Source organism: Hyperolius riggenbachi, chromosome 3, assembly GCF_040937935.1.
Source record: "Hyperolius riggenbachi isolate aHypRig1 chromosome 3, aHypRig1.pri, whole genome shotgun sequence".
Classification (NCBI taxonomy): Eukaryota; Metazoa; Chordata; class Amphibia; order Anura; family Hyperoliidae; genus Hyperolius; species Hyperolius riggenbachi.
The window spans coordinates 32,969,401-32,996,105 of record NC_090648.1 but is presented as its reverse complement, the minus strand read 5'-3'; the positions used below and the strand labels follow the sequence as shown (position 1 = coordinate 32,996,105).

The following is a 26,705-nucleotide window of genomic DNA, read 5'->3' as shown; positions in this document are numbered from 1 at the left end:
TGCTTGTTCAGAGTCTATGGCTAAAAGTATTAGAGACACAGGATCAGGAGGACAGCCAGGCAACTGGCATTGCTTAAAAGGAAATAAATATGGCAGCCTCCATATCCCTCTTGCTTCAGTGGTCCTTTAATTTGAATTACTGAAATAAATGGACTTTTGCATGATGATCTAATTTTTCGAGTTTCACCTGTATGTAGCTTTTTTTTGTTTTTATTTAAAAATCCATGTTTCCCATCCTTACAGAGCCCATTTTTTTATTATTTCATTTTTTCCATATTACATTTTCCCTCCTTTTTTTCTCCCGCAGGTCTTCTTTGCCTCTGTTCGGTCCGGCGGCAGTAGTCAGGTCTATTTCATGACTCTGAACCGCAGCTGTATAATGAACTGGTGAACAAGAAGAGAGTTCCTGGGAGTAAAGTGAGAAATTGAGAGACTGCTTCTGATCTCCTCCGCACACACTGGAGCCCACCCTTTACTAACCCCCTTCTAGAACACTCCCCCAATCCCCAGCTTTTTTCTGCAGCATATAATGCTTGCTTATTTTATCTGCGTTTTAATTTATTGGGGTGTTAAAACAAACTGCAATCCTATGAGGCCAAGAGACGATGTACACCCCATTGCTGTCCCCTCCAGTTTCAGGGGAGGAGAAGCCAGAGGAGATGAAGAGTGGACAAGTCCAATCTCACTGAAGGGTTGCACACAATAACTCGTATCCTAATGAAGGGCATCCCCAAGTGGATGCTTTGACCCCCGACATCCAGCAGCATTCATATTAATGGTGTTTTGGGGGATCCGTTTGTCATTGAAAACCGTGTTTAACTTTTTACGGAGCATGAGCCAGCAATTCCAAGACATATCTCTGTGTGGAATATGAAGAGCCAGTCCTTTTTAAATAGGTTTAAAATATTTCAATTGATCGAATGACTTCCTTGGCGATAGGGGTTGCGTGAGGCTCCCATCGCAGTACCTTTTTTTTCCCTTTCTTTTATACTAACCCTAATCAAAAAAAAAGTGATGAAGGGTGTTCACTTATGGCACACTACCCTAATAAAAAGCACTTTAACAAATCTATAAAAGTCTAACAATCCAAAGCCCCTATCAGCTGGCCTACAAGGCCTATATGATCCACGCCTGCACAGCTTATACTGTGTACGTTTCTTAGCCTAGCAATTTATGTCAACCTATTTCATTGCCTTTCTCTAGCAACTGCCAGACCCCCAAATGGAAATCTGTATGTCACTCCTAAGACACTACGTTTCTTTCTCCTCCAGCCGTGGCATTTTAAATCACTCCCTTTCCTTGAGCCGCCACGTGGTCGCTGTGTTTCTCTGGTGCTTTGTGCAGATTCTATTTGGAGCTTTGGATTTTTTTTGTTTAACCATAGCTTTGAAAGCCAAATTTAATGTCTATTTCATCTTAGATCCTGTAGAAGGTTTTAGTTTTTACTCATGCAGGTAGACTATATCTGCCTGGGGTGAGTTGTAAAAAAAGAGCTTTATCTACGACTGAAGACCGGGATCTGTGCATTTTTTGGGGAACGTTCTGGTTTTCTTGTTTTTGCAAGACTTCCTGGCTTTCTCTGAGAGTTCGTTAGAGGATTTTTCTTTTTTTTCCATCGAGGTGCCCTCACAGTGAGGAGACGTCCGCATTGCAGACCAGCCCCACCGACAACAAAGGCTATACCAAAAAAAAATCATACCTTTAGATTCTAGTATCCTTTTGAAAAAAAAATTGTTGCTTCCCCTTGTGTGTGAACTCGGGTGACCCTGGTTATCCCCGTGCAGTGAGAGACAATCGACAGGTGGTCATCCAGGCGGATTCGAATTTGTTATTTTTGTAAACTCGACAGATGATTCTACGGAGGTGACACAAATATTTTATGTAGCAAAATTGTATAAAGGATGAATTTGAGAAAAAAAATTATACAACTGATAATATTGGTGACATGTTATTGCTCTTCAATAAAGTTATGTCTGCTAAAAAGAATCTGATTTCTAATTCCGTTTATATAAATCAAGTTGAACCAAGACAGTAAAGTTTGGTGGCGGATTGTTTTGCTGTTAAAGTGTACCAGAGACCACCAACTATGAAGAATCGATACTTACCCTGGGCTTCCTCCCGGCCCATAAACACGTGTGAGTCCCTCGCCGTCCTGCCGCTCAACTGCGATCAGTCGCATTTAGTTTGGGTCTTCTGTGCATGTGCAGTAGTCCCGGACTGACATCACCGAGAAAGTTACCGGGACCGATCGCGGCAGACCGCAGGATTACGGCGAGGGACTCGCACGTGTTTATGGGGCGGGAGGAAGCCCAGGGTAAGTATCGATTCTTCATAGTTGGTGGTCTCTGGTTTACTTTAACAACATTTGGATGTTGGAAAAAAATTATTCTTTTGACCTTGGTCACAATTTCAGGGGTCATGAATGGTGAGCTTTAACTGCATGAGATAAATTTTAAGCTTTAGGTTTGGGTTCAGAAAAAAAAAAAATTGGCATAGGTTGGGGAAAAGGGTCTGGTTTATAATAATTTACAGTAATGAGGTAGGTAGCACCCATTGAACAGAGGGTAGAGTTGGACACAGATGAAAGATAGGATTGGCGTACACACGCCGTACTTTTTCAAACGACTGGTCCGTCAGACCCTTCCACGGGGCGGTCGTTCTGACGACAGTTGTGAGCACAAGCTGTCGGCAGACTGATAAGACGCCGAGTGGATCAGTCAAATATAGTCTTATCAGTCTGCCAACAGCTTGTACTCACGTGCATCTGTCGTCAGAACGAGCCCCTGCGGGGGAGGGTCTGACAGACCCATTATTTGAAAGAGTATGGCGTGTGTACGCGCCTTTACAGTGATGACAGGCCGATGCAATCGGCTCCTGACTGGCTCACAAAGCACTGCAGTCATACTGACGGCAGGGCGAGTGGTTTGTGGCTGGGGCAGAGCGGCGCATGCGACGTGACTGCGCGGCGACGATTGATAAAATCTACGTCCTGCCAGAGCAGCCATAAGCAGGACGTAGATTTCAACTGTGCTGGCCCGAATGCAGTTAAAAAGGGTAGGTTTATTCACACACAAAAAATAATAATGTACAAGTTTGGTATATGAAATATTAAGTGCTAGTTAAAGGGACACTGTAGGGGGGTCAGGGGAAAATGAGTTGAAGTTACCCGGGGCTTCTAATGGTCCCCCACAGACATCCTGTGCCCGCGCAGCCACTCCCCAATGCTCCGGCCCCGCCTCTGGTTCACTTCTGGAATTTCAGACTTTAAAGTCTGAAAAACACTGCGCCTGCGTTGCCGTGTCCTCGCTCCCGCTGATGTCACCAGGAGTGTATAGCACAAGCCCAGTATGGTCTGTGCCTGCGCAGTACGCTCCTGGTGACATCAGCGCGAGCGAGGACAACGGCAACGCAAGCGGAGTGGTTTTCCGACTTTAAAGTCTGAAATTCCAGAAGTGAACCAGAGGCGGGGCCGGAGCATCGGTGAGTGGCTGTGCGGGCACAGGATATCTGCCGGGGACCATTAGAAGCCCCGGGTAACTTCAACTCATTTTTCCCCGACCCCCTACAGTATTCCTTTAAGGGAACGGAGAAAACACAATGGGAGGCAGCCTATCTACTCTCTCTTCATATACACATGCTCTGGTCCTCCTTCTACAGTGCTGCCCATAATTATTCATTTTTATTCAACCAGCAAGTACCGGTACATTTTTTGACGGGAAACGACATAGGTGTCTCCCAAAAGATAAGACGATGTACAAGAGGCATTATTCTGGAATTAAAACATTTTCAGCTTTTATTTACATTTACAGTATGTCCAGTCCACAATTATTCATACCCTTCTGAATAATCAATAGAAAAGCCTTTATTGGCTATTACAGCAATCAAACGCTTCCTATAATTGCAGACCAGCTTCTTGCATGTCTCCACAGGTATTTTGTGCCCAATAGTCTTTAGCAATGAGTTCCAAATCTTTCAGGTTGGAGGGTCTTCTTGCCATCACCCTAATATTTAGCTCCTTCCACAGATTCTCAATTGGATTCAAGTCAGGATTCTGTCTGGGCCACTCAAAAACGTTAATGTTGTTGACTGCTAACTGTTTTTTTTACCACTTTTGCTGTGTGTTTTGGGTCGTTATGCTGAAAGGTTCACTGGTGCCCAAGGCCAAGTTTCTCTGCAGACTGCCTTATTTTGTTGTTGAGAATCCTCATGTATTGCTCTTTCTGCCATTTACTGTGATTCGGTTCCCTGGTCCATTGGCTGAAAAACACCCCCAAAGCATTAGGTTTGATAGTGGGGATGGTGTTCTTTGGGTTGAAGGCTTCTCATTTTTTACGCCAAATGAAGGAATCATCATTGTGACCAAAAAGTTCAAGCGAGCTTTCGTGTGCCTCATCTGGAGAAGTGCCATGCTCCTTAGTCTGCATTCGTAGAACCCAGCAGTGTGCAGTGTCTGTTGGATTGTCTGACTTCAGACATTGCCGCCGACAGAGCCCATGTCTTAGCCATGACTGTCCACAAACCAACTCCAGAGAGCTGCTGTTTTTCACTTGTTGAGTTGATTAAAACAGCTGTTCCCAATTAGGGTAATTAGGATGCTTTAGAACAGCTGGGATATTTGAAATGGTATAGAACTTTGGATTTTCCCACAGACTGTAACAGTTTGTGAAGGGTGTGAATAATTTTGGACTGGAGACTGAGAAATGTTTTTTCCCACAATAATGCCTCTTGTACATTGTCGTCTTATCTTTTGGGAGACACCTATGTCATTTCCCATCAAAAAAGTATTTGCTGGTTGAATAAAAGTAACTTAAAGTCAAAATTTGTCAGGGGTATGAATAATTCTGGGCAAACTACGGGAAGTCAGACGGGGGGGTTGGGGGGAGGTCGTTCTGCCGACAGTTGCACATGAGTACAGGCTGTCGTTAGACTGAGAAGACTGATTTTGACTGATCCGCTCGGCTTTTCACCCTTGACCAAGGGTAGGACTCCCGGGCTGGTCCCATGAGTGAATTTTAGTATAACTCAAAGACCGAGCAGGGATGGTAAATTCCTCACATGCCCTTTTAAAGAGGAGCTGTCAGCCAAATTATTTCAGAAAAAAAACAACACATGTATAAGTAGATAAATACTTGCTCTACTTACATAACATCAGTCATGAGCACCGGATGAAATCTGAATGGGTTTCATTCGGATTTCATCCGGATAATTAGTGCAGCTGAGCGAGTGAATTTACCATTTCCATTCGGCCTTTGAATGAATTTGTTTTTTTTAAGAGCCCAGAGCAGGACCCACACCTGTCTAATGCTGGGTACACAGGTTGAGATTTCATGCTCGATCGTTTATTTCCGACATGTTCCATTGAGTTTCGATTGATACAGCCGTCAACTTTGCATACATAACATGCAAAATTGACGGCTGTATTGATCGAAACCCTATCGAACATGTCGGAAATGATGGATCCCCCGGATCGAGTGGGAAGTCGCAACGTGTGTGCCCAGCATAAGGCATGACATTTGACCCAAAGGAAGCGTTTTGACCATGAAACGTGTTGTCCTATAAAGTGCATAAGAAATGTAAGAAAAACTTTGAATACAACCTTGTTGGAAGTCTACTCCCCATATCTTCGTGCATCAGAAATGTAAGAAAAACTTTTTGAATACAACCTTACTTGAAGTTTACTCCCCATATCTCCGTGGTACACGTGGTAGCCAGTCGAGTCTGCTTCCACTACTTCATTACATAACAAGACACATGCACAGAGGATCCTTCCGTTTTTCTTTTGGAGCGCCCACATCTTTACTTTATACTGTAACATGTAACAATAAAAATAAGTAATAAAAAATGTCACATATATTTTGAACATGGAGACAATTTTGTTTGCAAGTATGAAGGATAGTAACTGGAGTGGTTTGCGAGTAGCGGACTGCCTGCCTGTGTTATGGTTGTAGGCATCTCTGCCTGTTAGGGGTTAAGCACAGGATAGCTATAAGTTCAGTGTCCTTCCTATAGCTCCTCCCTATGTGTGTTTTATTGGAGGAGGGCTGGGTGAAGGGACACACAGCAGACCAGAATGATAAGCCTGTCAGGGAACAGCTAGAATGGCAGACTCAGTGCTGTACCCGGGGCTGACTCTGCTGGGGGCTGTCACTGCCTCCCACCTGCTTCTCAGAACTCTCTACAAGCTGCTGAGGGGGGTCCGAGTCCACATTCTGTCCCGCTGGTGGAGGAAGGACCTCAAGCAGTATGGGGAATGGGCGGGTAAGTGAATTTTTGTTTACAAGTTCATAGTGCTACTGAGTAGTGCACATTCCATAGTGCTGCAGTATCACAGGGAGGTATGCAATGATCTGTGATGAGCAGGATTACGTGCCTACAGTCTACTGCATGATGCATTGGATGTTAAGCCTGCTTAAAGTGAACCCTAGGTGAGAGTGACATGGAGACTGCCACATTTGTCTCCTTTTAAACAATACCAGTTGCCTGGCAGCCATGATGACCTGTTTGGCTGCTAGTGTCTGAATCACACCAGAAACAAGCATACAGCAAATGTTGTCAGATCTGACAAGGATGTCAGGAACCTCTGATCTGCTGCATGCTTGTTCAGGGGCTATGGCTAAGAGTATTAGAGGCAGAGGATCAGCAGGACAGCCAGGCAACTGGTATTGCTTAAAAAGAAATAAATATGGCAGCCTCCATATTCCTCTCACTTCGGGTTCACTTTAAAGTGAACCTGAGACAAATTAAAAAAAAATAATAATTACCTAAGATCCTCCAGTGTCCTTTACGTCCTGGAGACCCCTGCCGCTGCCCAGGCCCTTCGTGATTGCTTCCTTTCATGCACAAACTGCTTTAACCTCCTGCTCAGGCGCGGCCATACTCTGGTAGACGCAGTGCAGCTGCATTCATACATGATGAGGAGTGCAGCCACGAGAACATATCCGACAAGGAAGGGGGGGGGGGGGGGGGACATTTTACACTTGGGGGCAGGCCTGGAGTCTGTCACTTTCATTGAGCATCTCGATATTGAATGACGTTACCAGTGCTCACCCGATTGAGCACTTTTGTCAGATTTCCCAGCACGTCCAATTGCTGCATTCGACTGATTTTGGCCCAAAATCGAACAAATGATTGATTGGGAGAACATTTTACAGCGCCGATGTTCTTCCAATTCACTAAAATTATCAAGTTGGAGGGGTCAATCAGCTTGCAAAATTGCTAGATGTATGACCTCCTTGAAAGTGATGCAGAGTATCTCACTAAAGATGTACATACATCAGGCGACTTTGGCGGCCGATCGACCAACCAATTTGTTTATTATCATCAAATTGGTTAAATATCGGTGCTGCCAAGTGCATGCTCGACCGACTATGTGGCGTTAGTCAAACGCACCTGGTGCAAGATGTCGGGTAAAAGTTGGTTGATCGTACGTGCGGTTGTACAGCGGCCGATTTCAGAACGAATGGGCACCCTTGTGGGAATACGTACAGCACACCTCCAACGAGACCAGCAGGATCTTCTTTTCTCCTATCAGGGCCTGAGAATCTCTTCTCTTCATCTCCTGAAGTCCTGGCTGAAACAGCAAGGGATCTCTGGGTCTTCTGTACACAGCCTAGATTTTCGGTAGACCTACTGGCTGCTTTCACCAAGAGTTGTCTAACGTGTACCCTCCTTCAGTTTGTGCTTCTGTCTCCTTCCCCTACGACTCTTCTCAGCGGCCCGACGCATGTACTTCACATAACATGCTGCCGGGTCAATGAGAAGATGCAGCCAGCAGGGATGAAGGTGGGAAGCAGACAGATTGAGAGAAGTGGACAGGTGAGTTCACTCTGCTGCCAAATACTCTGCAGGGGCCCCTGGTACCACTATACTCTATTTGGAGGCCCGTCAGGGGTCCAGAACAATTGCCCAATTTTACCTGTATGGAAGCAACCGCCCAGCACACACATCTACTAAGAATACTGGTAATTACATAGCGGATCTATTGGAACTTTATGCCCCTCCACGCACCCTCCGCACTGCCAACAAGATGAAGCTGGTTATACCCAGGATACACTTAACATTTGGTGCTCGGGCCTTTTCCTATGCAGCCCCTACACAGAACATGTAGTGTATAAATGCGCACACGATGGGCACATTTTTACACTAGGGGGTACAGCGATGGAGGTTTTGCATTCGTCGCTCTTCCTGATATCGCATGCCGTTACTGCCACGCAGCCAATCATCCACAATGGCCCAACATCCTGCAGCATGTCTGATCGATATATGCAACCAATTTCTGCCTGAAACTGGTTGCATAGTTGATTGGGTATGCCCTTGGCGGCACCGGTTTTTATCCGATTTGATAATTATCGAATTGGATGGTTGATCGGCCGCCCAGTCGTGGGATGCATGGTCATCTTAAAGTGAACAAGAGACGAAGCACTGATGTATTTTACCATATAGATCAGTGGGAACATTAGAGAAAACACCTACCCTGCTTTCTGTTTCATTCTGCACTGCACAGCTTGCTTCTAATCAGCCCTTAAAATCCCCGACTGAGCATTCAGTCTGGCTTTGCTATAATGACTCCGCTATCATGATTCCTGAGCAGAGCCACAAGGGGGCAAGCTTGGAATTGAAGACAGGAGAAAACACAGACTGAGCTATAAATATTCCTGAGCAAAGCCAGACTGAATGCTAAGTTGGGGATTTTATCAGGGCTGATAAGAAACAAGCTGTGTAGTGCAGAATGAAACCGAGAGCAGGGTAGGTGTTTTCTCTAATGTACCCACTGATATACATGGTAAAATACATGAGGGTGCTTCATCTCTGGTTCTCTTTAACTTTCTCACCGAAATGTACCTTGGAGACCAAAGAAAATAAACATTTACCTATAACTTATATGTACATTATAGCAAGAAGAGAAGATAAACAAACAACGATAATTTTCCCAGAGCGAGATAATTAGACATAAGGAGAAGGATTGCCATGCGAAACTACCATAACAATATCAATTCTTTGGGGGGCTTTTTCATTATTTTTTTTTATTGAATTTAAAGCCATAAAAAGTTATAACAAGGAATAACATTTTCCAATATGACCTGGTATGATTAGAGTTGCAACAACCATATAGCATAAGTACAGCAGCATAGCATTCAGGCAATCTAATCACAGGTATTGATCATGTTGTATAAAGTAGAACAGGAAGGATGGGGGAAACCGTAAAAAACAGACAAAAATAAATAGGAAGAAGAGAGGAAAAGGGGTAGAATAGCACTTTATAGGGTTCAAGCATAGCAGCATGGATTTGAGCGCCATGACTATGGAGGAGTAGAAGGGAGAAAGGGTAGTAAGGAGTGCAAATGGGAGAAGTATAAGGCCACATTTAAAGAGAATCTGTACTGTTCAATTAAAAACATAACAATCAAGTCCCTGTGATCTCCTGGATTCCTCTTTGCTGTTTCCGCCGTAATCCTGGCTTTTAACCAGCCTGGCGGTATGGACGAGCTCAGCTCATCCATTACCACCGGAGGGTGCCCATTACCGCCGGAGGCTGCCGCTCAGGCCCTGCTGGGCCGATTTTAATCAAATAAAAAGGAGCACACGCAGCCGGCACTTTGCCAGCCGCGTGTGCAGCCTGATCGCGTGCAGCGGTGAAAGAGGGTCCCCCCAGCCGCCCGAGCCCAGCGCAGCCGGACCAAACAGTTCCGGCCAACGCTAAGGGCTGGATCGGAGGCGGCTGACGTCAGGACGTCGGCTGACGTCCATGACGTCACTCCGCTCGTCGCCATGGCGACGAGGAAAGCATAACAGGAAGGGCCGCTCATCGCGGCCTTTCTTGTTACTTCTGATCGCCGGAGGCGATCAGAAGTACGCATTAGGAGCGCCCTCTAGTGGGCTTTCATGCAGCCAACTTTCAGTTGGCTGCATGCAATAGTTTTTTTTTTTATTAAAAAAAACCCGTCTGGTCGCCAGCCTGGCGATCTTAATAGAACGCCAGGCTGGTTAATCACCAGTTTTAGGCAGTATTTACAAACAAAAAACATGGCCGCTAACCAGGAAGCGATGTATGTGTATATATGTATGTATATGTGTATATATATATATATATATATATATATATATCACGCTACAGTATACTACAAGTTTTTATTACCAGTGAATTATCTGCACTCCTGTCAGGGATCCTCACAGTTTCTCAGCATGACAAGCTGAAACAGAGAGCAGAAGCCTGTCTGTGCCTGTCTCTAATAAACAAAGCACACACACAGAGAGCCTGCAGAGGGCATGCATAACTTCGCCCTATCACAGCAGAGCAGTGCATTCCTCTGTGTCGACAAAGCCTGACAAAGGAAAGAAAAGAAGATATATTACAGAGACAGTGTAACTAGAAAGGTCTGCAGTAATCCAGAGCACATTAGAACAGGCATAGGAACTTACATGATAGAAGAAATAAGGCTGAAAATTGTTACAGAGTCTCTTTAAGGATGGGAGGAAGACCAGGCTTCCCAGGGGTCCCATATCTTATCAAATAATGGTGTGGTTTCTCTGATAGTAGAGGTGATTTTTTTTTCCATAATATATATTGATTGGAGCTTATTAATTAGCACAGACCTTGATGGGGGAGTGACTTCCAACTCTGGGCCAGGAGAGATTTGGCAGCATTGCATATCTGACCCAAGAGCCTATTTTGTGCTTTATTGAGTTGCGGGAGGGGTTTGTGTAAAAGGGCAGACCAGGGATCCAGTTGAATATCTAAACCTATGACCTCAGACGCTAAAAGGAAGCACAAACTCCAGAAACTGACCACATGGGGCAAGTCCACCAGCAATGGGTTTGGTCTGCATTGGCTTGACAGCCTCTGTAACATAATCCGGATGAAATTAGTTCTTTAGTTAGGGTGTGTTAAGAAGAGCGAACTATAGCACTAAATATTAACTCCCAATGTTTCTCGTCATAAGAGGCATTTAATCTTTCCTGCCATTTCACCATTGCCGTAGAAGGGTTTGAATGTTTAGAGTACCATAGATCATAGTATATGGAAGATATAAGACCCTGGTGGAAGGGACTAGGGAGTGGCACAAAACGTAGACTTCAGAGGAGAGCGTGTTAATTGTAAGCTGGCGGTACGACGAGATTGGATGAAATGGCGGATCTGTAAAAATCTAAACGCCTCTGAGTCTGGCAAGTCAATTTTTTGCTTAAAGAGGAATTCCAGCCTAAACAAACATACTGTCATTAAGTTACATTAGTTATGTTAATTAAAAATAGATCGCTAATACAATCTCTTACCCACACTGTTTTAAAAGAACAGGCAAATGTTTGATTTCATGATGGCAGCCATCTTTTTGGTTGAAAGGAGGTGACAGAGAGCATGATACACAGTTCCAACTGTCCTGTGTCCTGATCACCTCTCCCAGTTGCTAGGCAACATGAATAGCAACATAGGAAATCCCATCATGCTCTGCACAGCATCAGGGGAAAAAAAGCCCGTACTTTTTTTCTTTGATGGGTGGAGCTTAGCTAAAAATGCAGCTAAAAATGATGCTTTGGTAAGAAAAACAAGGTTCTGATGCTGTGAAACTGTTAAACGCCAAGCCTTTTCAGTTCTGCTGAGTAGATTTTTAGTCCGGTGATTCACTTTAAGTTGTGGCCAAGATAGAAGGACCCCATTAGACACCACATCATTTATAGTGTGAACCCCTCTGGATCTCCAAATCCCCCAAGCCAAGCCACAAACTCCAGGTGAGAAGTCTTCATTATAGAATAAAGATTCCAATATATTCTTTGTAAGTGCACAGGACAACTTCCAGAGATAGCAGCACATCAAATAATGATTTCCAGTGCTGTAGTTTTCTATAGCATCGAGCAGTACTATGCTAGTACAACATGTTAGCACAATGCTCGCACAATGCTAGTTGATTCTTTGGAATCCTGATAAGATCCATGATCAGCACAGTGAGAGAAGTGGTAGATAAGTCAGTATTATTCAATCAATTCTTAATCAGGGAGTACCGTAATAAAACAAATTGTACAGGACAGACACTTGCTGGTTTAGTCTGCTATATCAAGCCATGTATGGCTAGCAGGATTCTGTAGACCAGTAGAGGAGTCGGGCATGTAAAAGTTGGCGACAGGAAATACAGCAGTGAATGGTAAGCCATGGATCAGCAATATTGTCAACCAGAGGTCCAGCAATGAGTTGTCAAAAAGGGGAGGGGGTTAGCAAAAGTAAGTCCAGCAGTAGGTGGTCAGAGGCCAGTAACTGAAAGTCCAGTACCTGGTGTTCACGGGTGGAGCAGAGGCAGCAACCAAAATTCCAGTGCCACATGGTCAGAGGCAGAGTAGAGGCCAGGAACAAAGTCCAGCAGTTGGTGGTCAGAGGCGGAGCAGAGGCTGGTAACTGAAAGTTCAGCACCTGATGTTCACAAGTGGAGCAGAGGCAGCAACCAAAATTCCAGTGTCACATGGTCGGAGGAAGAGCAGAGGCCAGGAACTGAAAGTCCAGCAGCTTGTGGTCAAAGGCAGATTAGAGGTCCGCCACAGTTCAGAGGTCTAAGAAGATCTAGTTGCACGTGGTCAGAGGCAGGGCAGTTTCTAGGCTAAATTTCACCCAGTTCAAGAGTCCAAAAATATGCCCCCCCCCCCCCCCCCCCCCCTTCCCCAAAATCAGAGCTGCTAAGTGAAATCATGTCAAAAGGCTTCTTGAAACCAACTCACCATTTTTATTTTTTTTCAAATGCTGGTGCGCACAGCTCCTCCTGCCTCAGTCTTGCTGCACCGTGTCCGCGCGTCTCCGACTCCTAGCAGCAGGGGTGAGCCTGGGGTGCCTGGCACCTGGGTGCAAGATTTTCTCTGGCGCCTATGGGAGTGGTTAAATTAACCGCGCCCAACCACATAACCACACCCATGTCCTGCAGATTTACCCACAAAGGCAATCTTATTGGCAGCAGTCGATTTCCCCACAATTTGTGGGGAAATCGACTGCTGCCAATAAGATTGCGTTTGTGGGGAAACCGACTGCTGCCAATAAGACTGCCTTTGTGGGGAAATCGACTGCTGCCAATAAGATTGCCTTTGTGGGGAAATATGCTGCCATTAAGATTGCCTTTGTGGGGAAATCTGCTGCCATAAAGATTGCCTTTGTGTGGAAATCTGCTGCCATAAAGATTGCCTTTGTGGGGAAATCTGCTGCCATTAAGATTGCCTTTGTGGGGAAATCTGCTGCCATTAAGACTTAATGGCAGCCAGATTTCCCCACAAATGCAATCTTAATGGTAGCCAGATTTCCCCACAAATGCAATCTTATTGGCAGCACAGCAATTCACTCACCTCTGGCTGGGTCTGGGTGGAGGAGGTAGGAGGATATAGGCAGGCAGACAGGCAGGCAGGCGGCTGCAGCTGACTGTGACCACGGTGGCAGGCGGCATTAGGAGGAGCTGGCCGGGCTGCGGGCACTCACTGTCTGTGGTGGCGCTGCTAGTCGCTCTCTCAGAGTGAGTCTCTCTAGACTCTACTCTGGCTCTGTCCACGCACACACCACGGGTCGGATGGGCGGCAGTCTCACACGCTGAGGCTGTGGCTCCTCCCCCCATCAAGCGTGACATGAGGTCAGGTGGGCTGCCTGTTTCCCCACTGGGCTGCGCCGACATCTACATGTGACGTCAGGCACAGCCGCCCGCCCCGCACAGTGTGTCGCTGGGAATGGAGTGGGGAGATCCTCATCCCGGGGAGATAAGTTAGGACGGTAGACCCGCCAGCGCCTGTCAGAGGCCGGCGCCTGGGTGCAATGCACCCGCCCAGGCGCGGCCCTGCCTAGCAGTGACGTGACGTCACATCATGGTCGGACTGGGACACTAAAGGCCCCCTAGGGAAGTTTCAACCTGGGGCCCACCGCCCACCCCCCGCCTCCAACCTTCCCCCTCCCCCCCCCCCCCCGGATTCACAAATATGTCAGTGCTATATAACTACAAAATAATTTTATTTGGACTATGGTTACGGCAGGGAATAGATTGTGAGCTCTTCTAAGGACAGTCTATGGCATGACTATGCAGGGGCTGCTCCAGAGGGTGGTAGGGCGGCTATGCAGGTCCTGGGTTCACTGGCATGGGAGACTGCCATATGCGGCACGCGCAGCAAAAAAATTAAAATAAAAGGGGTGTGGCCATGCACTGGAACATGAGCATGGTGATGATGGATCATGGGCAGACCCAAAGTTCCGCCCAGAAAAACCTTAGATAACTGAAAATTACCCTGGGCTTCATTCAGCCGCTAGAGGTCTGTGTGTCCCTTGCTGCAGCTCTGGTCTTCTCCTAGGTACCGCTGTCAGTCCCATAGTGCATGCGCAGGTGCTTCTCATGATCCCACAGTCAGAAGCTTTCTCTGCACAGCGCATAATGTTCCTGGGTGTGATTGTGAAAAGCACAAGCTGCTAACGTATCACTACGGGACTGACAGTGGGACCAGGACCGAAGCTGCAGTGAGGGACACACAGACTTCTGGGCTCAGTGCTCAAATGTCAAAGACCTTGTCAGTGTCACCTAACCATCTCCCTCCAAAACAGCCATAACACACACAAGCAACCCGCACAAACAAAGCATAAGTAATATGAATAAATGTGAAAAATAAATATTACCCACACCTCAAAGGCTATTATCACAGGGTATGACAGAGTTTGTCAGTCTCTGTTTCAGACAGTAATAGATTTGCTGCCCTATGATTGTACCTTAGTGTGTTTTACTGTCTCCCCCTGGCCTGGCTCTGGCTCTTTGCAGTGTGTACAGTCCATTCCTCCTGCTTGGCTCAGGCTCCTGCCACAGGATGACTGATGACAGGCTCTGTGTGCTGTCTCGGTGTCTCCAGGCCCCCCTCTCTCTCTCTTGCCGGGCTGGCTCTCTCCCTCCTCCTCCTCCTCCTCGTCGTCATGGCTGGGTGCTCCTAGCAGTCTCTCTTCTGTCGCTGCCCCACACTTCAAGCACAGTGTGTGCGAAATGTGTGTAAGACCAGCAGCTGTGCAGGACCAGGTTCGAACTACGCGCCAGACTCCAGAGTAGTGTTGTCCGGATCATGAACGATTCGGATCTTTGATCCGAATCTATTTTATGAGTCGATCATCCGAATCATCAAAATGAGTGATTCGGATCGCAAAAGGGGCGGGGCCAGGAGCGACACGCCCCCTCTCAGCGGGGTCCTGGAAGCAGAGCAGAGATGGATCGCTCTGTTGGATGGGAGCCAGCCTTGCAGGGAGACAGGTAGATGAGAGAGGGGACATGGGTGCCACTGCCAGATATGTGTAGAGCACACATACTGGCTATAACGTGCTGCCCATTATAGGCTGGCTGTTCCGTAGTGCTGCACAGTGAACACATTGGAAGCTTTTGGCTCAGCACAGCTCAGTAACTTTGCAGACAGTGTGATTGAAAGGCAATATAATCCTCCTGCACTCCGCACTAAACAGCTGCACTTATCTTCTGGGAATGCTTTCTTTCACTGTGCGACCTTTTCTTTCAAAGTGTACAGATGAACATATAGGTGAAATATATGACATAAAGCATATGATTGCAGCATGTGGGTATTACGTGCAAACATTTCTGCTCTCTGCTCATCCCTCCTCCCTTCTCTGTCCACTCCCTGCCCTCTGTCCATCTTCTCCCCTTCTCTGTGTGTCCACTCCCTCCCCTTCTCCTGTCCACAGACCTGTCCTGCTGTTCATTTCACCCCCGAATGCTTCCGGTAGTAAAATGATCCGAGATTCGGATCAAAGATCCGGATCTCTTCAATGATCCGATTCGAATCATCCGGATCATTGAAAAGATCCGAACTTCCCATCTCTACTCCAGAGCCCAGAAAGACGTCACTGTCATGTGACTAAGCCGAGGGGAGGGAGGAGGAGCAGGAAGAACCAGCACTAACTTCAACTTGCAGCATGACTGACTGGCTCCTGTTACTGTCAGTCACGCTGCCGCTGGCCCATAGGAGAAAGAGGAGAGGAGCCCTCTGGTCATGTGACCTGTGACGTCACACCTTTCTGCCTGGCGCCCCCCCCAATCTGTCTCTCATCGGCGCCCCGTTCAGCAGAACCGGCTGAACGGGGCAAGAAACGGCCCTGGTCAGAGGCAGAGCAGAGGGTGGTTAAAATCCGAATTGATCCGGATCCTCAGATATCCGGATCGGATATCCGAATCCGAACGTTCAGATATCCGCGTTCATGCGAATATCCGAATGCATTATCCGTGCGGATTCGGATATCCGGATAGCAAAAACGGAAGTGCCCTTTAAATTGCTTTAAAAACGTTTTTATGGGTAAATGAGGCATGTAGCATCATTATTTTTTAAAGGGAAACACTAATTGATGTGGGGACTTAAAATCCCCCCCCACGTGGCAAGTGACACATGACACGTGGCAAGTGCCGAGTGACAGTCAGACAGCAGAGGAGAAGACACTAGTGCACATTAACTGTCACACTGCCACTGCTCACAGCACAACAGTTCTATAGAAAGCTAACACAGTAGTACTACTACTCTAACAACTACTAACTACACAATAACACAGTAATCCTCCTATCCCCTAATCCCTAACCTATACCTAAGGCTATTAGCTGGCCAGCAGGCAGCAGCTGGCCTGGTCTGTGCACAGCACACAGACACATAGCAGTGCCTGCACCACACTCTGACTGTCATACAATGACATCAATCAAGCTAATTAAGGATTTAACAATAGTGTAGTGATAGTGAAGGGGTTAATCACTGAACAGCTTATCACTGTGTACAGCCCTTGCTACTAGGCCCAGCAGCACTGGAGCACACACTCTGACTGTCACACTATGACATCAATCAAGCTAATTAATGATTTAACAATAGTGTAGTGATAGTAGTGAAGGGGTTAATCACTGAACAGCTTTAGGTTTATAACTGTGTACAGCCCCCTTGCTAGGCCACCAGTACTGGAGCATGTCTCTTAGTGAGCATTCAGCAAGCTAAGACGATATGTCGCATCATGGCAGCCCTCCTTATTATACAGGGGGGCTGGCCAGTGTTCCTTTCTGTGATTGGGTGCCAGGGTTTAGGCTGGGAGCCCTCTGATTGGCTCAATGAGGTCAGGTGTGGCTGGCCAGGGTTCCCCTCTGTGATTGATTGCTAGGGCTTCTGCTGGGAGCCCTCTAATTGGCTCCAGGACGTCATCTCCTTAGTTACAGTATTTCGATCCAGATATCCGGGTTATGTGGCCAAATATCTGCAGAATCCAGAATCTGATCCGGATAGCGTAAAAATGTTCGGATATCCGGGTTACCCGGGTATCCGGATGAGCACCACTGGTCATCGACAGAGAGTCCGGCAGCATGTGGTCAAAAGACAGAGCAAGGGTCAGCAACAGAAGGTCCAGAAGTAGGTGGTTAGGTGAAGTAGAGCATCTGTGTGGATGGCCCCCATAGCCTGTCTGCGGGCATACCTATAATTAACTTGCCGGCCCGGAAATTTGGCCGCTGGGTAAAGCCAATAAATGGCTCACTCTGCTCTTGCCAAACTCCCGGTGGCGTTAATTACTATTCCCCCTCCTGGTCGCCGTAGATAGTGGGGAAAGACGTAATAAATGGCAGCCAAATTACATTGTTTTTATAGTAATTTGTGCGCCGTCTTACGAGGGTGCCCAAATTGATGTCCGAGCGCAGCTTTAGCCGTAATTCCCATTATGGCCTATGGCGGGGCCGGCTGCACCGAAATCTCTAGTGCTGTTTTTGCGTGAATCGGTCTACGGGGGCTTACAGCATTTGTGTAAAGAGTGTCTGTCAGATTTGGCAATGAATAAAGTCCACAGATGGGTTAATGAGTAACTTTCTTTTATTGTTTTACAGTTCAGAAGATTCAGTTTAGATTTGGTCTTCTTTGTTCTTTGAACTGTGTCAATTTTATGGTGGCCATACATGCTACAATTTTTCCATACAATCTTACCATTTCTATGTAATATAAGGGAACTGCCTAAATTATCCTTTCTGTATATTCACTTAATTTACCCTCATACTACATAGAAATGGTAAGATTGTATGAAAAAATTGTACCATGTATGGCCACCATTAGATGTAAAGTGGATGGAAGAGATGATGGCTAGATTGAATAATACAGTAGAATCTCATTATAGTAAATAGTGATGATCGGCTAATTACGATTACAAATACACATAATTTTTTACAATTATGGCTATAGGTAATTACAAATTGTTAATTCAATTGACTTTGTGTGATCATTTGTAATTACACATGATTTTAGGCGTAATTTACGTGTAATTTCCTGCTGGTTTTGGTGGTAAATAGCAAAGCCTGCATACATGCTATTACTACCAAAATTGCTACATATGTTAAAGGGAACCTGAAGCGAGTAAAATTATTTAAAATAAACACATGATGTAGCTGCAAATGAATATTACATACTAACCTCACTGTCAGTTCCTCTCAGAAGCTCACCATTTTCCTCTTACACTGATCCCTTCCAGTTCTGACAAGATTTTGTCAGAACTGAAATATACCAGTTGCTGTCAGTTATATATCAGTTGCTGTCAGTTACAACTGAATGTCCAAGGTAATGTCCATGTTTCCCTATGGCTCAAGTGGGTGATATTACATTTTAGCAGTGTGCAGACCAGGAAGCTGCTATGGGGTAATGGCCATTTTTAAAATGGCGGACGGAGAATTCCATAGATCACAGCTGACAAATGGGAGGCAGGAGAGGAGAAAGAGATTGATGAGTAGACTACACTGGAGGTATGTATGACCTGTATATGGTTATTTTGACTTTTTATTTTCAGTTCAGGTTCTCTTTAAGGAGAATAGTGGGTACAAGTAAAAAAAAAAAAAAAAAGTAATTTTTCAAAAAGACCTTGTAGTTTTTGAGAAAATCTGTTTTAAAAATGCAAAGAAAAAAAAACGTTTTAAAAACATTTTTCTTTGTAGTTTTGTTATTGTAATTTTTAATTTTCTTTTTTTAACTTGTACCCACTATTCTCCTTAAAGGGAACCTAAACTGAGAAGGATATGGATTTTTTTCCTTTTAAAATAATACCAGTTGCCTGGCTCTCCTGCTAATCCTGTGTCTCTAATACTTTTAGCCACAGCCACTCAGCAAGCATGCAGATCAGGTGCTCTGACTGAAGTCAGACTGGATTAGCTGCATGCTTGTTTCAGGTGTGTGATTTGAGCTTTACTGCAGCCAGAAAGATCAGCAAGATGCCAGGCAACTGGTATTGTTTAAAAGGAAACTTCCATTTCCCTCACAGTTTAGGTACCCTTTAACCACTTAAGCCTCCTGGACGTAGAAGCTACGTCCAGGAGGCCATGTGCGCTCCTGCGGCCGATCACGCGCGTGCACGCGTGCTCCCGGCTGCGGATCGTTAGCCCAGGAATCAATCAATCAATCGGGACATGGTGCCCAATGATTGATTCCTCTCCCCTGCAGAAAAAGCATCTGCTTCTCTCGGAAGCCTCGCTTTTTCTGCCTCTTGCGTCCCCCTACGTCCCTCTAAGCGTACATGTTACACTTAGAGTGATGTCATGTAAACAAACTCTTGGCTGCCATCTTGTGGCCAAAAAGTAAAACTACATCTAAATGTAAAAAAAAAAAAAACACACATATATTTACATAAAAAAAATACTATTTACATCCCACCCTCCCAAAAATACCCACATAACATGTATAATAAAAAAAAAAAATTACAATAAAAAAAAAACACGTAAATATTTACCTAAGGGTCTAAACTTTTTAAATATCACTGTAAAGATGAAATACTTCAATTTTTTTTTAATTATAGGCTTGTAAATAGTGATGGATGCAAAACAGAAAAAATGCACTTTTATATCCAAATAAAATATTGTTGCCATAGATTGTGATAGGGACATAATTTAAATGGTGTCATAACTGAGACAAACGGGCAAATAAAATACATACGTTTTAATTATGGTAGCATGGATTATTTTAAAGCTATAATGGCCAAAAACAGAAATAATGAATTTTCTCCGTTTTTTTCTTATTCTTCCTGTTAAAATGCATTTACAAAAAAGTGGCTCTTAGCAAAATGTACCCCCCAAAGAAAGCCTAATTGGTGGCGGAAAAAACAAGATATAGATCAGTTCATTGTGATAAGTTGTGATAAGGTTATAGGCTAATGAATGGGAGGTGAACATTGCTCGGATGCACAAAGTGAAAACGACTGAGGGCTGAAGTGGTTAAAGGACAGATCCAGGAAGCCTAAAAATAAAAAAATCCACTTACCTCAGGCTTTCTCCAGCCCCTGGCAGCCATTGTGTGCCTTCGCACAGCCCTGCTCCCCGCTGGTGGCCCGTGGTCCCCTCCGGTACCAGAGGCCTATTTGCGCTCCAACGTGCGGCTCATACATGGTGAAGCACAAGCAGATGCCAACCTGGCAAGGTCGGCATCGGCACTGGAGGGGACCGGGAGCCACCGGAGCTGCGGCAAGGGCACAGGGCGGCTGCCAGGGGCTGGAGGAAGCCCCAGGTAAGTGGATTTTTACTTTTTTTTTTTATCCTGGACCTTCCCTTAAACATATATAGCAATTTTGTAACCAATTGGATATATGGCAGTGGCGTAGCAATAGGGGTTGCAGAGGTTGCGACCGCATCGGGGCCCTTGGGTCAGAGGGGCCCCGTAAGACCATTCCATAACGGCAGTGTTAGCTCTTTATTGGTCCAGTGCTTATAATAGTCACTTCTATAGATGCTTTGAATGGTAGTAATCATGAAAACACTGTTCCCCATCGCCTTCTCGTACCTCTGACACTGTGGTTGTCCTTGGCAGATTTTTGGGCCTGATTAATTGTTATGCAGGGAATGCTTGGTGGGGCCCCATTTAAAACTTGCACTGGGACCCAGTGCTCCTTAGCTACGCCACTGATATATGGGAATTGCTGTTTACCGCCAAAGTCGGCAGGAAATTACGCATAAATTCATGCGTAATTACGAATTCCTACAATTAGATTTACATACAAAATTAATTACACTTTTTCCCAACATTTCGCAGTACGATTATGATACATAATTGGGAACTAAGATGCGTAATTACACATAGGCGTAATTTCTGCTCATCACTAATAGTAAACTCCAACACAGTAAACCTCTCGATATAGTAAAGTCAGCCCTCCGGTCCCAGCAAATGCTTCTGTATAAATATACAATGTATGACCAATTTTGATACAGTAAATTACTTTTCCTGGTCCCTTGGAGTTTTCTACTGTACCGTCAATAAGTTTAATGACATTTGGCATCCCTGGGAGTTATGGGAAACAGTGGAAAACTATGGCCCCCTTACGTAGCATTGCCTGACCTCTATAGTTACTCTGATCTTTCCACAGTCATTGCTTTTGGTTAGAATGGTTGTCCGGTTGGGAATTGACTGATGCGGTAGAAATATGACTTTCACTGATATGTTACCGGAGGTGTGTGACGGGTTTGCCTTTAAACCGAAAAAAGTTTTGTGCAAAGGATGACCTTTCTAATTTTAGAAAGAGTGAAAGTATGTATTTAGTTACTCACATCCTGGATGAGAGAATTCAAACTTCTTAATGGCCTCTTGAAGGCAATGAACTTGCGACTTACTGTAAGCTGAGCTCAAAACCTGAATGTTGTGGAGAGATGATGGAGAATGTGGAGAGCACATTTGGTGGTTTTGCTCATCCCCTTGTAGCACTATGCCTGAGGTTGAGCTTTCACAGCTAAATATTCATGTTTTTGCTTGGGAATAGACCTAGACCTCTCGTGGATTTCTGCTAATCATGGTGTTTGTTCTCTACAGTGGTTACAGGGGCCACAGACGGGATTGGAAAAGGCTACGCAGGAGAGGTAACGATAACATTCAGCATCCGCTGTCTCTGCTGTCATCAGATTCTAACAAACGTGTATTTCCTGTCTGTAGCTGGCCAAGAGGGGGTTCAATGTGGTCCTCATCAGCCGAACTCGGGAGAAGCTACAGAAAGTGGCAAATGACATCGGTAAGTGTTTCCTTGTTTGCCTCAAAAAGACCAAAACTGCAAATCAGAACATCTGATTGGGGGGTTCTTTGTTGGACCATCTCGTGTGGCCATAAATGGCCTGTCTGCTTAAGAGTGTTGCAACCCAAACCAGGGCCGGCGCTACCATATGGGCAAAGGGGGCAATTACCTCAGGGCCCCAGCATCCAAAGGGACGCTTTTCCCTTTCCCCTGCAGCGTTACGGAGGCAGTGGGTGACAGGCAAGCACACTCACCTCCTCCAAGGGCAAATTTGGTTACTATATGGGTGGAGGATGGGGTGATGGGGAGGAGAGAGGACAGTCTTTTCTCTGTTTCATTCCCCATGATGTGAAATAAATGGTGATCCAGCAGACAGGAGGCTTCCCCCATGACTGCCACACATCTGCAGACCTCAGGCACAGAGATCATCTCACCAGCGGCATCCCAGAGAGATAGAAGAATCTTGTGGTCTTACTCCACCATCCACTGAAATACCCTCCAGCTCTTAAAGCAAACCTGAGCTGCACATACACAGGTCAAACTTACCTCCGGTGTAGTCTACTCATCTACTCATCTATCTATTTCTCCTCTCCTGCGTCCTGTTTGTCCTCTGTGATCAATGGAATTCCCAGTCCTTCAATTTAATAATAGCCAATACCCCATAACAGCTTCCTGGTTAACACACTGTTGAACTGTAATATCGCCCACTTGAGCAATAGGGAAACATGGACCTTACCTTGCACATCAGTTGTCCTTCCAGTTATAACTGACAGCAACTGATATAACTGACAGCAACTGATATATTTCAGTTCTGACCAAATCTTGTCAGAGCTGCAAGGAATTGTTGTAAGAAGAAAATGGTGAGCTTCTGAGAGGACCTGACAGTGAGGTAAGTATGTAATATCCATTTGCAGGTACATCATGGATTTATTTTAAATAATTTTACTAGGTCCAGGTTCCATTTAACCATTTAAGCTGCCTGGATGTGATTGTGATTGTCAGGTGGCTGCTGTTGCGCTGCTGCACGCTCCCGCATGCGTCCTTGTTGACCCCATTAGCCCTGAGATCAATGAATGGGAACCTAGTTCCCATTCCTTGTTCCCATTCATTGATTTAAGTCGCCGGTAGAAAGACTGACTGCTTCTTATTAGAAGTCGCCGTCTTCCTGATAAAAAAAAAAAGTTTCCTTATGCTTCCTGGAAGCAAGAGCGTTCACTTCCAGAAGTAAAAAAAAAAAAAATTGACTTTGGCCATCATGTGGCCAAATAGTAAAACTACATCTACATACATTTTTTAATGAAATAAACACACATTATTACATTTAAAATTAACCCAAATAAATTTTTTAATGAAAAAAAAATTACAATAAAAACAAAAAACAAAAAAAAACAAAACATAAATAGTTACCTAAGGGTGTGAACTTTTTTAATATGCATGTGAAGATGGTATATTATGAACATTTTTTGAAATTATAAGCTTGTGAGTAGTGATGGACGCAAAACTGAAAAAAATGCACCTTTATTTCTAAATAAAATATTGGCGCCATACATTGTGATAGGGACATCATTTAAATGGTGTAATAAACGGGACAAATGGGCAAATAAAATACATAGGTTTTAATTATGGTAGCATGTATTATTTTAAAGCTATAATGGCCGAAAACTGAGAAATAATGATTTTTTTCCATTTTTTCTTAATATTTCTGTGAAAATGCATTTAGAAAAAAATTATTCTTAGCATAATGTACAACCCAAAGAAAGCCTAATTGGTGGTGGAAAAAACAAGATATAGATCAAATCATTGTGATAATTAGTGATAAAGTTATTGGCAGATGAATGGGAGGTGAAAATTGCTCTGATGCCTAAGGTGAAAAATCCCTGTGGGCTGAAATGGTTAAGCCTGGTACACACATTTCATTATGATTGGCTAATCACTGACCAATTTTACTACCTCCTTGTAGTATGCAAGACAACATATTTTGAATACTATGAGCAGATTGTGTAAGTAAAGGAAAGGTAGGGGGGGAAAGGCTGCGCATCCCTAAACACATGTTGCAATTGAATGGTTAATCGCACAGGCATACACCGCCTCTGCCAGACTGAAAAATGCATGCCCTGCATCCAAGACAAGTGCTAACATTTATTAAGCTAGGAGGAACTTTAGCTTCCAATATGGTTTGCATGCAAAGTATTGGAAGCTAAAGTTCCTCCTAGTGTAATAAATGTTAGCACTTGTCTTGGATGCAGGGCATGCTTTTTTCAGTCTGGCAGAGGTGGTGTATGCCTGTGCAAATAACCATTCAATTGCAACATGTGTTTAGGGATGCGCTGCCTTTCCCCCCACCTTTCCTTAACTTTGTAACTATGGCTATCATTCATGAACAGGCTGTCGGTAAACAGAATCAGTGCGGGAAAACACCGCTGGCAGATTTTTAGACTTCTGGGTGGGCATTCATGAAGATGTATCCATGTGCGGAAGCAGTGCGGAGATTCCCCGAACTAAGCTGGCGGTAGGCTTGTGGAGACACGGAAGCTGCCGAGTTGATACATTTCTCTGTGTTCCGCTCTGCTGCAGCTGCCTGGGAGGTCTGTGTGTCTCCATTCACTTGCATTGGTATCGCCACATCAGAGGGAGCGGTACTTCCCGACCTCTCACCGCTTGCGGTGATCTTCATGAATGAACATTTTGCTACATTTGTACCGATAATCACCGCACAAGGCGGTGATTTATCACTCTGCTCGGTAGTGTCATTTTTCCATGCGGAAAGAGGCTTTATGAATGCTGACTATGCAGAGTGGTTGGTAAAGTCAGCTGTTTTAAGCATTTCCGCATGCGGAAATGCTTTATGAATGATAGCCTATGTAAGGCCCAGTGCACACCGAGCGGTTTTTGGAGCGATCCGCCGGCCGCATCCGCCTCTAAAAACGCTTGTCTAATGTATTGCAATGGGATGGTGCACACCGGCAGTTTGCGTTTTTTGCCAAGCCGCAAACGCGCCTCCTGCTGCGCGTTTGCGGTTTTCGGAAGCGTTTCGTCCTCAATGTAAAGTATAGGAAAACCGCAAACCGCTCTGAAAAACGCTAGTTCAGAGCGGTTTGCCAGGCATTTTTGTTACAGTAGCTGTTCTGTAACAGCTTTTACTGTAACAATATGTGTAATCTGCTACACAAAAACGCACGCAAAACCGCTAGGTATGTTTAGAAAACCTCTCTAAACATACCTAGAATCGCTCTGAAATCAGCTCCCAAAACCGCTAGCGTATTGCGGATCTGCTAGCGGTTTTGGTGTGCACTGGGCCTAACTGTCAGGTTAGCTGCTCCCAGCCCCTCCTCCTGAGTTTCCTGTTTGCATGATAAGTAGTAGCAGATTTGCATATGATTTGCATCTGAATTGAATGCGAAGTGTGCAGAGAGTCTATATAGGTGCTGCACACTAAGCTGGTGGTCATTTCAGATGCAGCCTTAGTGGTATGCGCTGGCATTCTCCTCGCTGTTCTACCAGATTGTGTAAGTAAACCCAGAGGGCCCTTTCCCATCGGGCAAAGAAAGTCTATTGCGACTTTCATACTGTAACGTTACGGCGCGATGCAGGTTCAAAACTACGTTCCAAAACGACATTAACGCTGCGGTGATGTGTTAACTTGCGGTGATCTGCGTCGTCCCAAACATAATGTTAGTCTATGGCGATGCATGGATTTTAAAACAATTACTGACGTCACGACGCCCATATGTGGAAGCGTATTTTAACATTTCGCTTCCGCACTCCCAAAGCAGGAAGTGACGGCTTAACGCGTGTCACTTCCTTCTTGGCTGGTGGCCAGACAGGGAACACTGTGCCATAGCGCGGTGTTCCCTGAAGGCCCGATTTTTGCGGTGCGATGTGTAGTGTTGGGCGTGACGCACCGCCAATGCTGGTTTGCAGTCTGAAACCAGCCTCATACTACATCAGGGGTGTCAAACTCAAATAAAAAGTGGGCCGAAATTGAGCTCTGGGACAAAGTCGCGGGCCAACCTCAATGACTAGTGGCCACCTCTCTCCCTTATACAGTTTCCTGGTGTCTAATAGCCCTCCTCCATCCACTATACAGTTCCCTGGTGTCTAGTGGCCCCCCTCCCTCTCCTATACAGTTCCCTGGTACCTAGTGCTTTCCCCCTCCATATAGCTTCTCTGGTGGTCCTAAGAGGGCCAAACATAATGCAAAGTGGGGAAACCACCTGAGGGCCAAGTCTTAGCCCTCAGATTTGGCCCACGGGCCGGAGTTTGACATATATGTGGTAAAATTGACCAATCAAAATAAGATGTGTGTATGCTCCCTAATCTATAGGGTATAAACCAACAATAATTGCCTGAATCAGTTCATTCAGTCTGTGCTATTTATTTCCATAGTTACAGGACATTCTGTACTTTATGGGCTGGTGCACACCAAAACCCGCTAGCAGATCCGCAAAATGCTAGCAGATTTTGAAACGCTTTTTCTTCTTTTTCTGTAGCGTTTCAGCTAGCGTTTTGCGGTTTTGTCTAGCGGTTTTGGTATAGTAGATTTCCTGTATTGTTACAGTAAAGCTGTTACTGAACAGCTACTGTAACAAAAACCGCCTGGCAAACCGCTCTGAAGTGCCGTTTTTCAGAGCGGTTTGCGTTTTTCCTATACTTAACATTGAGGCAGAAACGCATCCGCAATCCAAAAAATGCCTCACCCAGGCATTTTTCGTTTCTGCAAAACGCCTGCCGCTCT

General features: G+C 45.2%; 2 protein-coding genes across 10 annotated transcripts in view; both read left to right on the top strand.

Annotated features, from left to right (window-relative positions):
• MINK1 (misshapen like kinase 1) overlaps window positions 1-1,986 on the top strand; it is a 189,618-nt gene extending 187,632 nt beyond the window's left edge. For all 9 annotated transcript variants that reach the window (XM_068273959.1, XM_068273951.1, XM_068273956.1 and 6 more), the window contains one exon: window positions 308-1,986. In XM_068273959.1, the coding sequence (XP_068130060.1) occupies window positions 308-391 (84 nt within the window). In that variant the 3' untranslated portion in view covers window positions 392-1,986. The remainder of the gene's footprint in view (window positions 1-307) is intronic.
• A 4,058-nt stretch (window positions 1,987-6,044) lies between these two features.
• Window positions 6,045-26,705, top strand: part of LOC137560911 (very-long-chain 3-oxoacyl-CoA reductase-B-like) — a 73,442-nt gene continuing 52,781 nt past the window's right edge. The window contains exons 1-3 of the mRNA XM_068272076.1: window positions 6,045-6,258; window positions 21,775-21,821; window positions 21,895-21,970. Coding sequence (XP_068128177.1) covers window positions 6,099-6,258; window positions 21,775-21,821; window positions 21,895-21,970 — 283 coding nt within the window. The 5' untranslated portion in view covers window positions 6,045-6,098. The remainder of the gene's footprint in view (window positions 6,259-21,774; window positions 21,822-21,894; window positions 21,971-26,705) is intronic.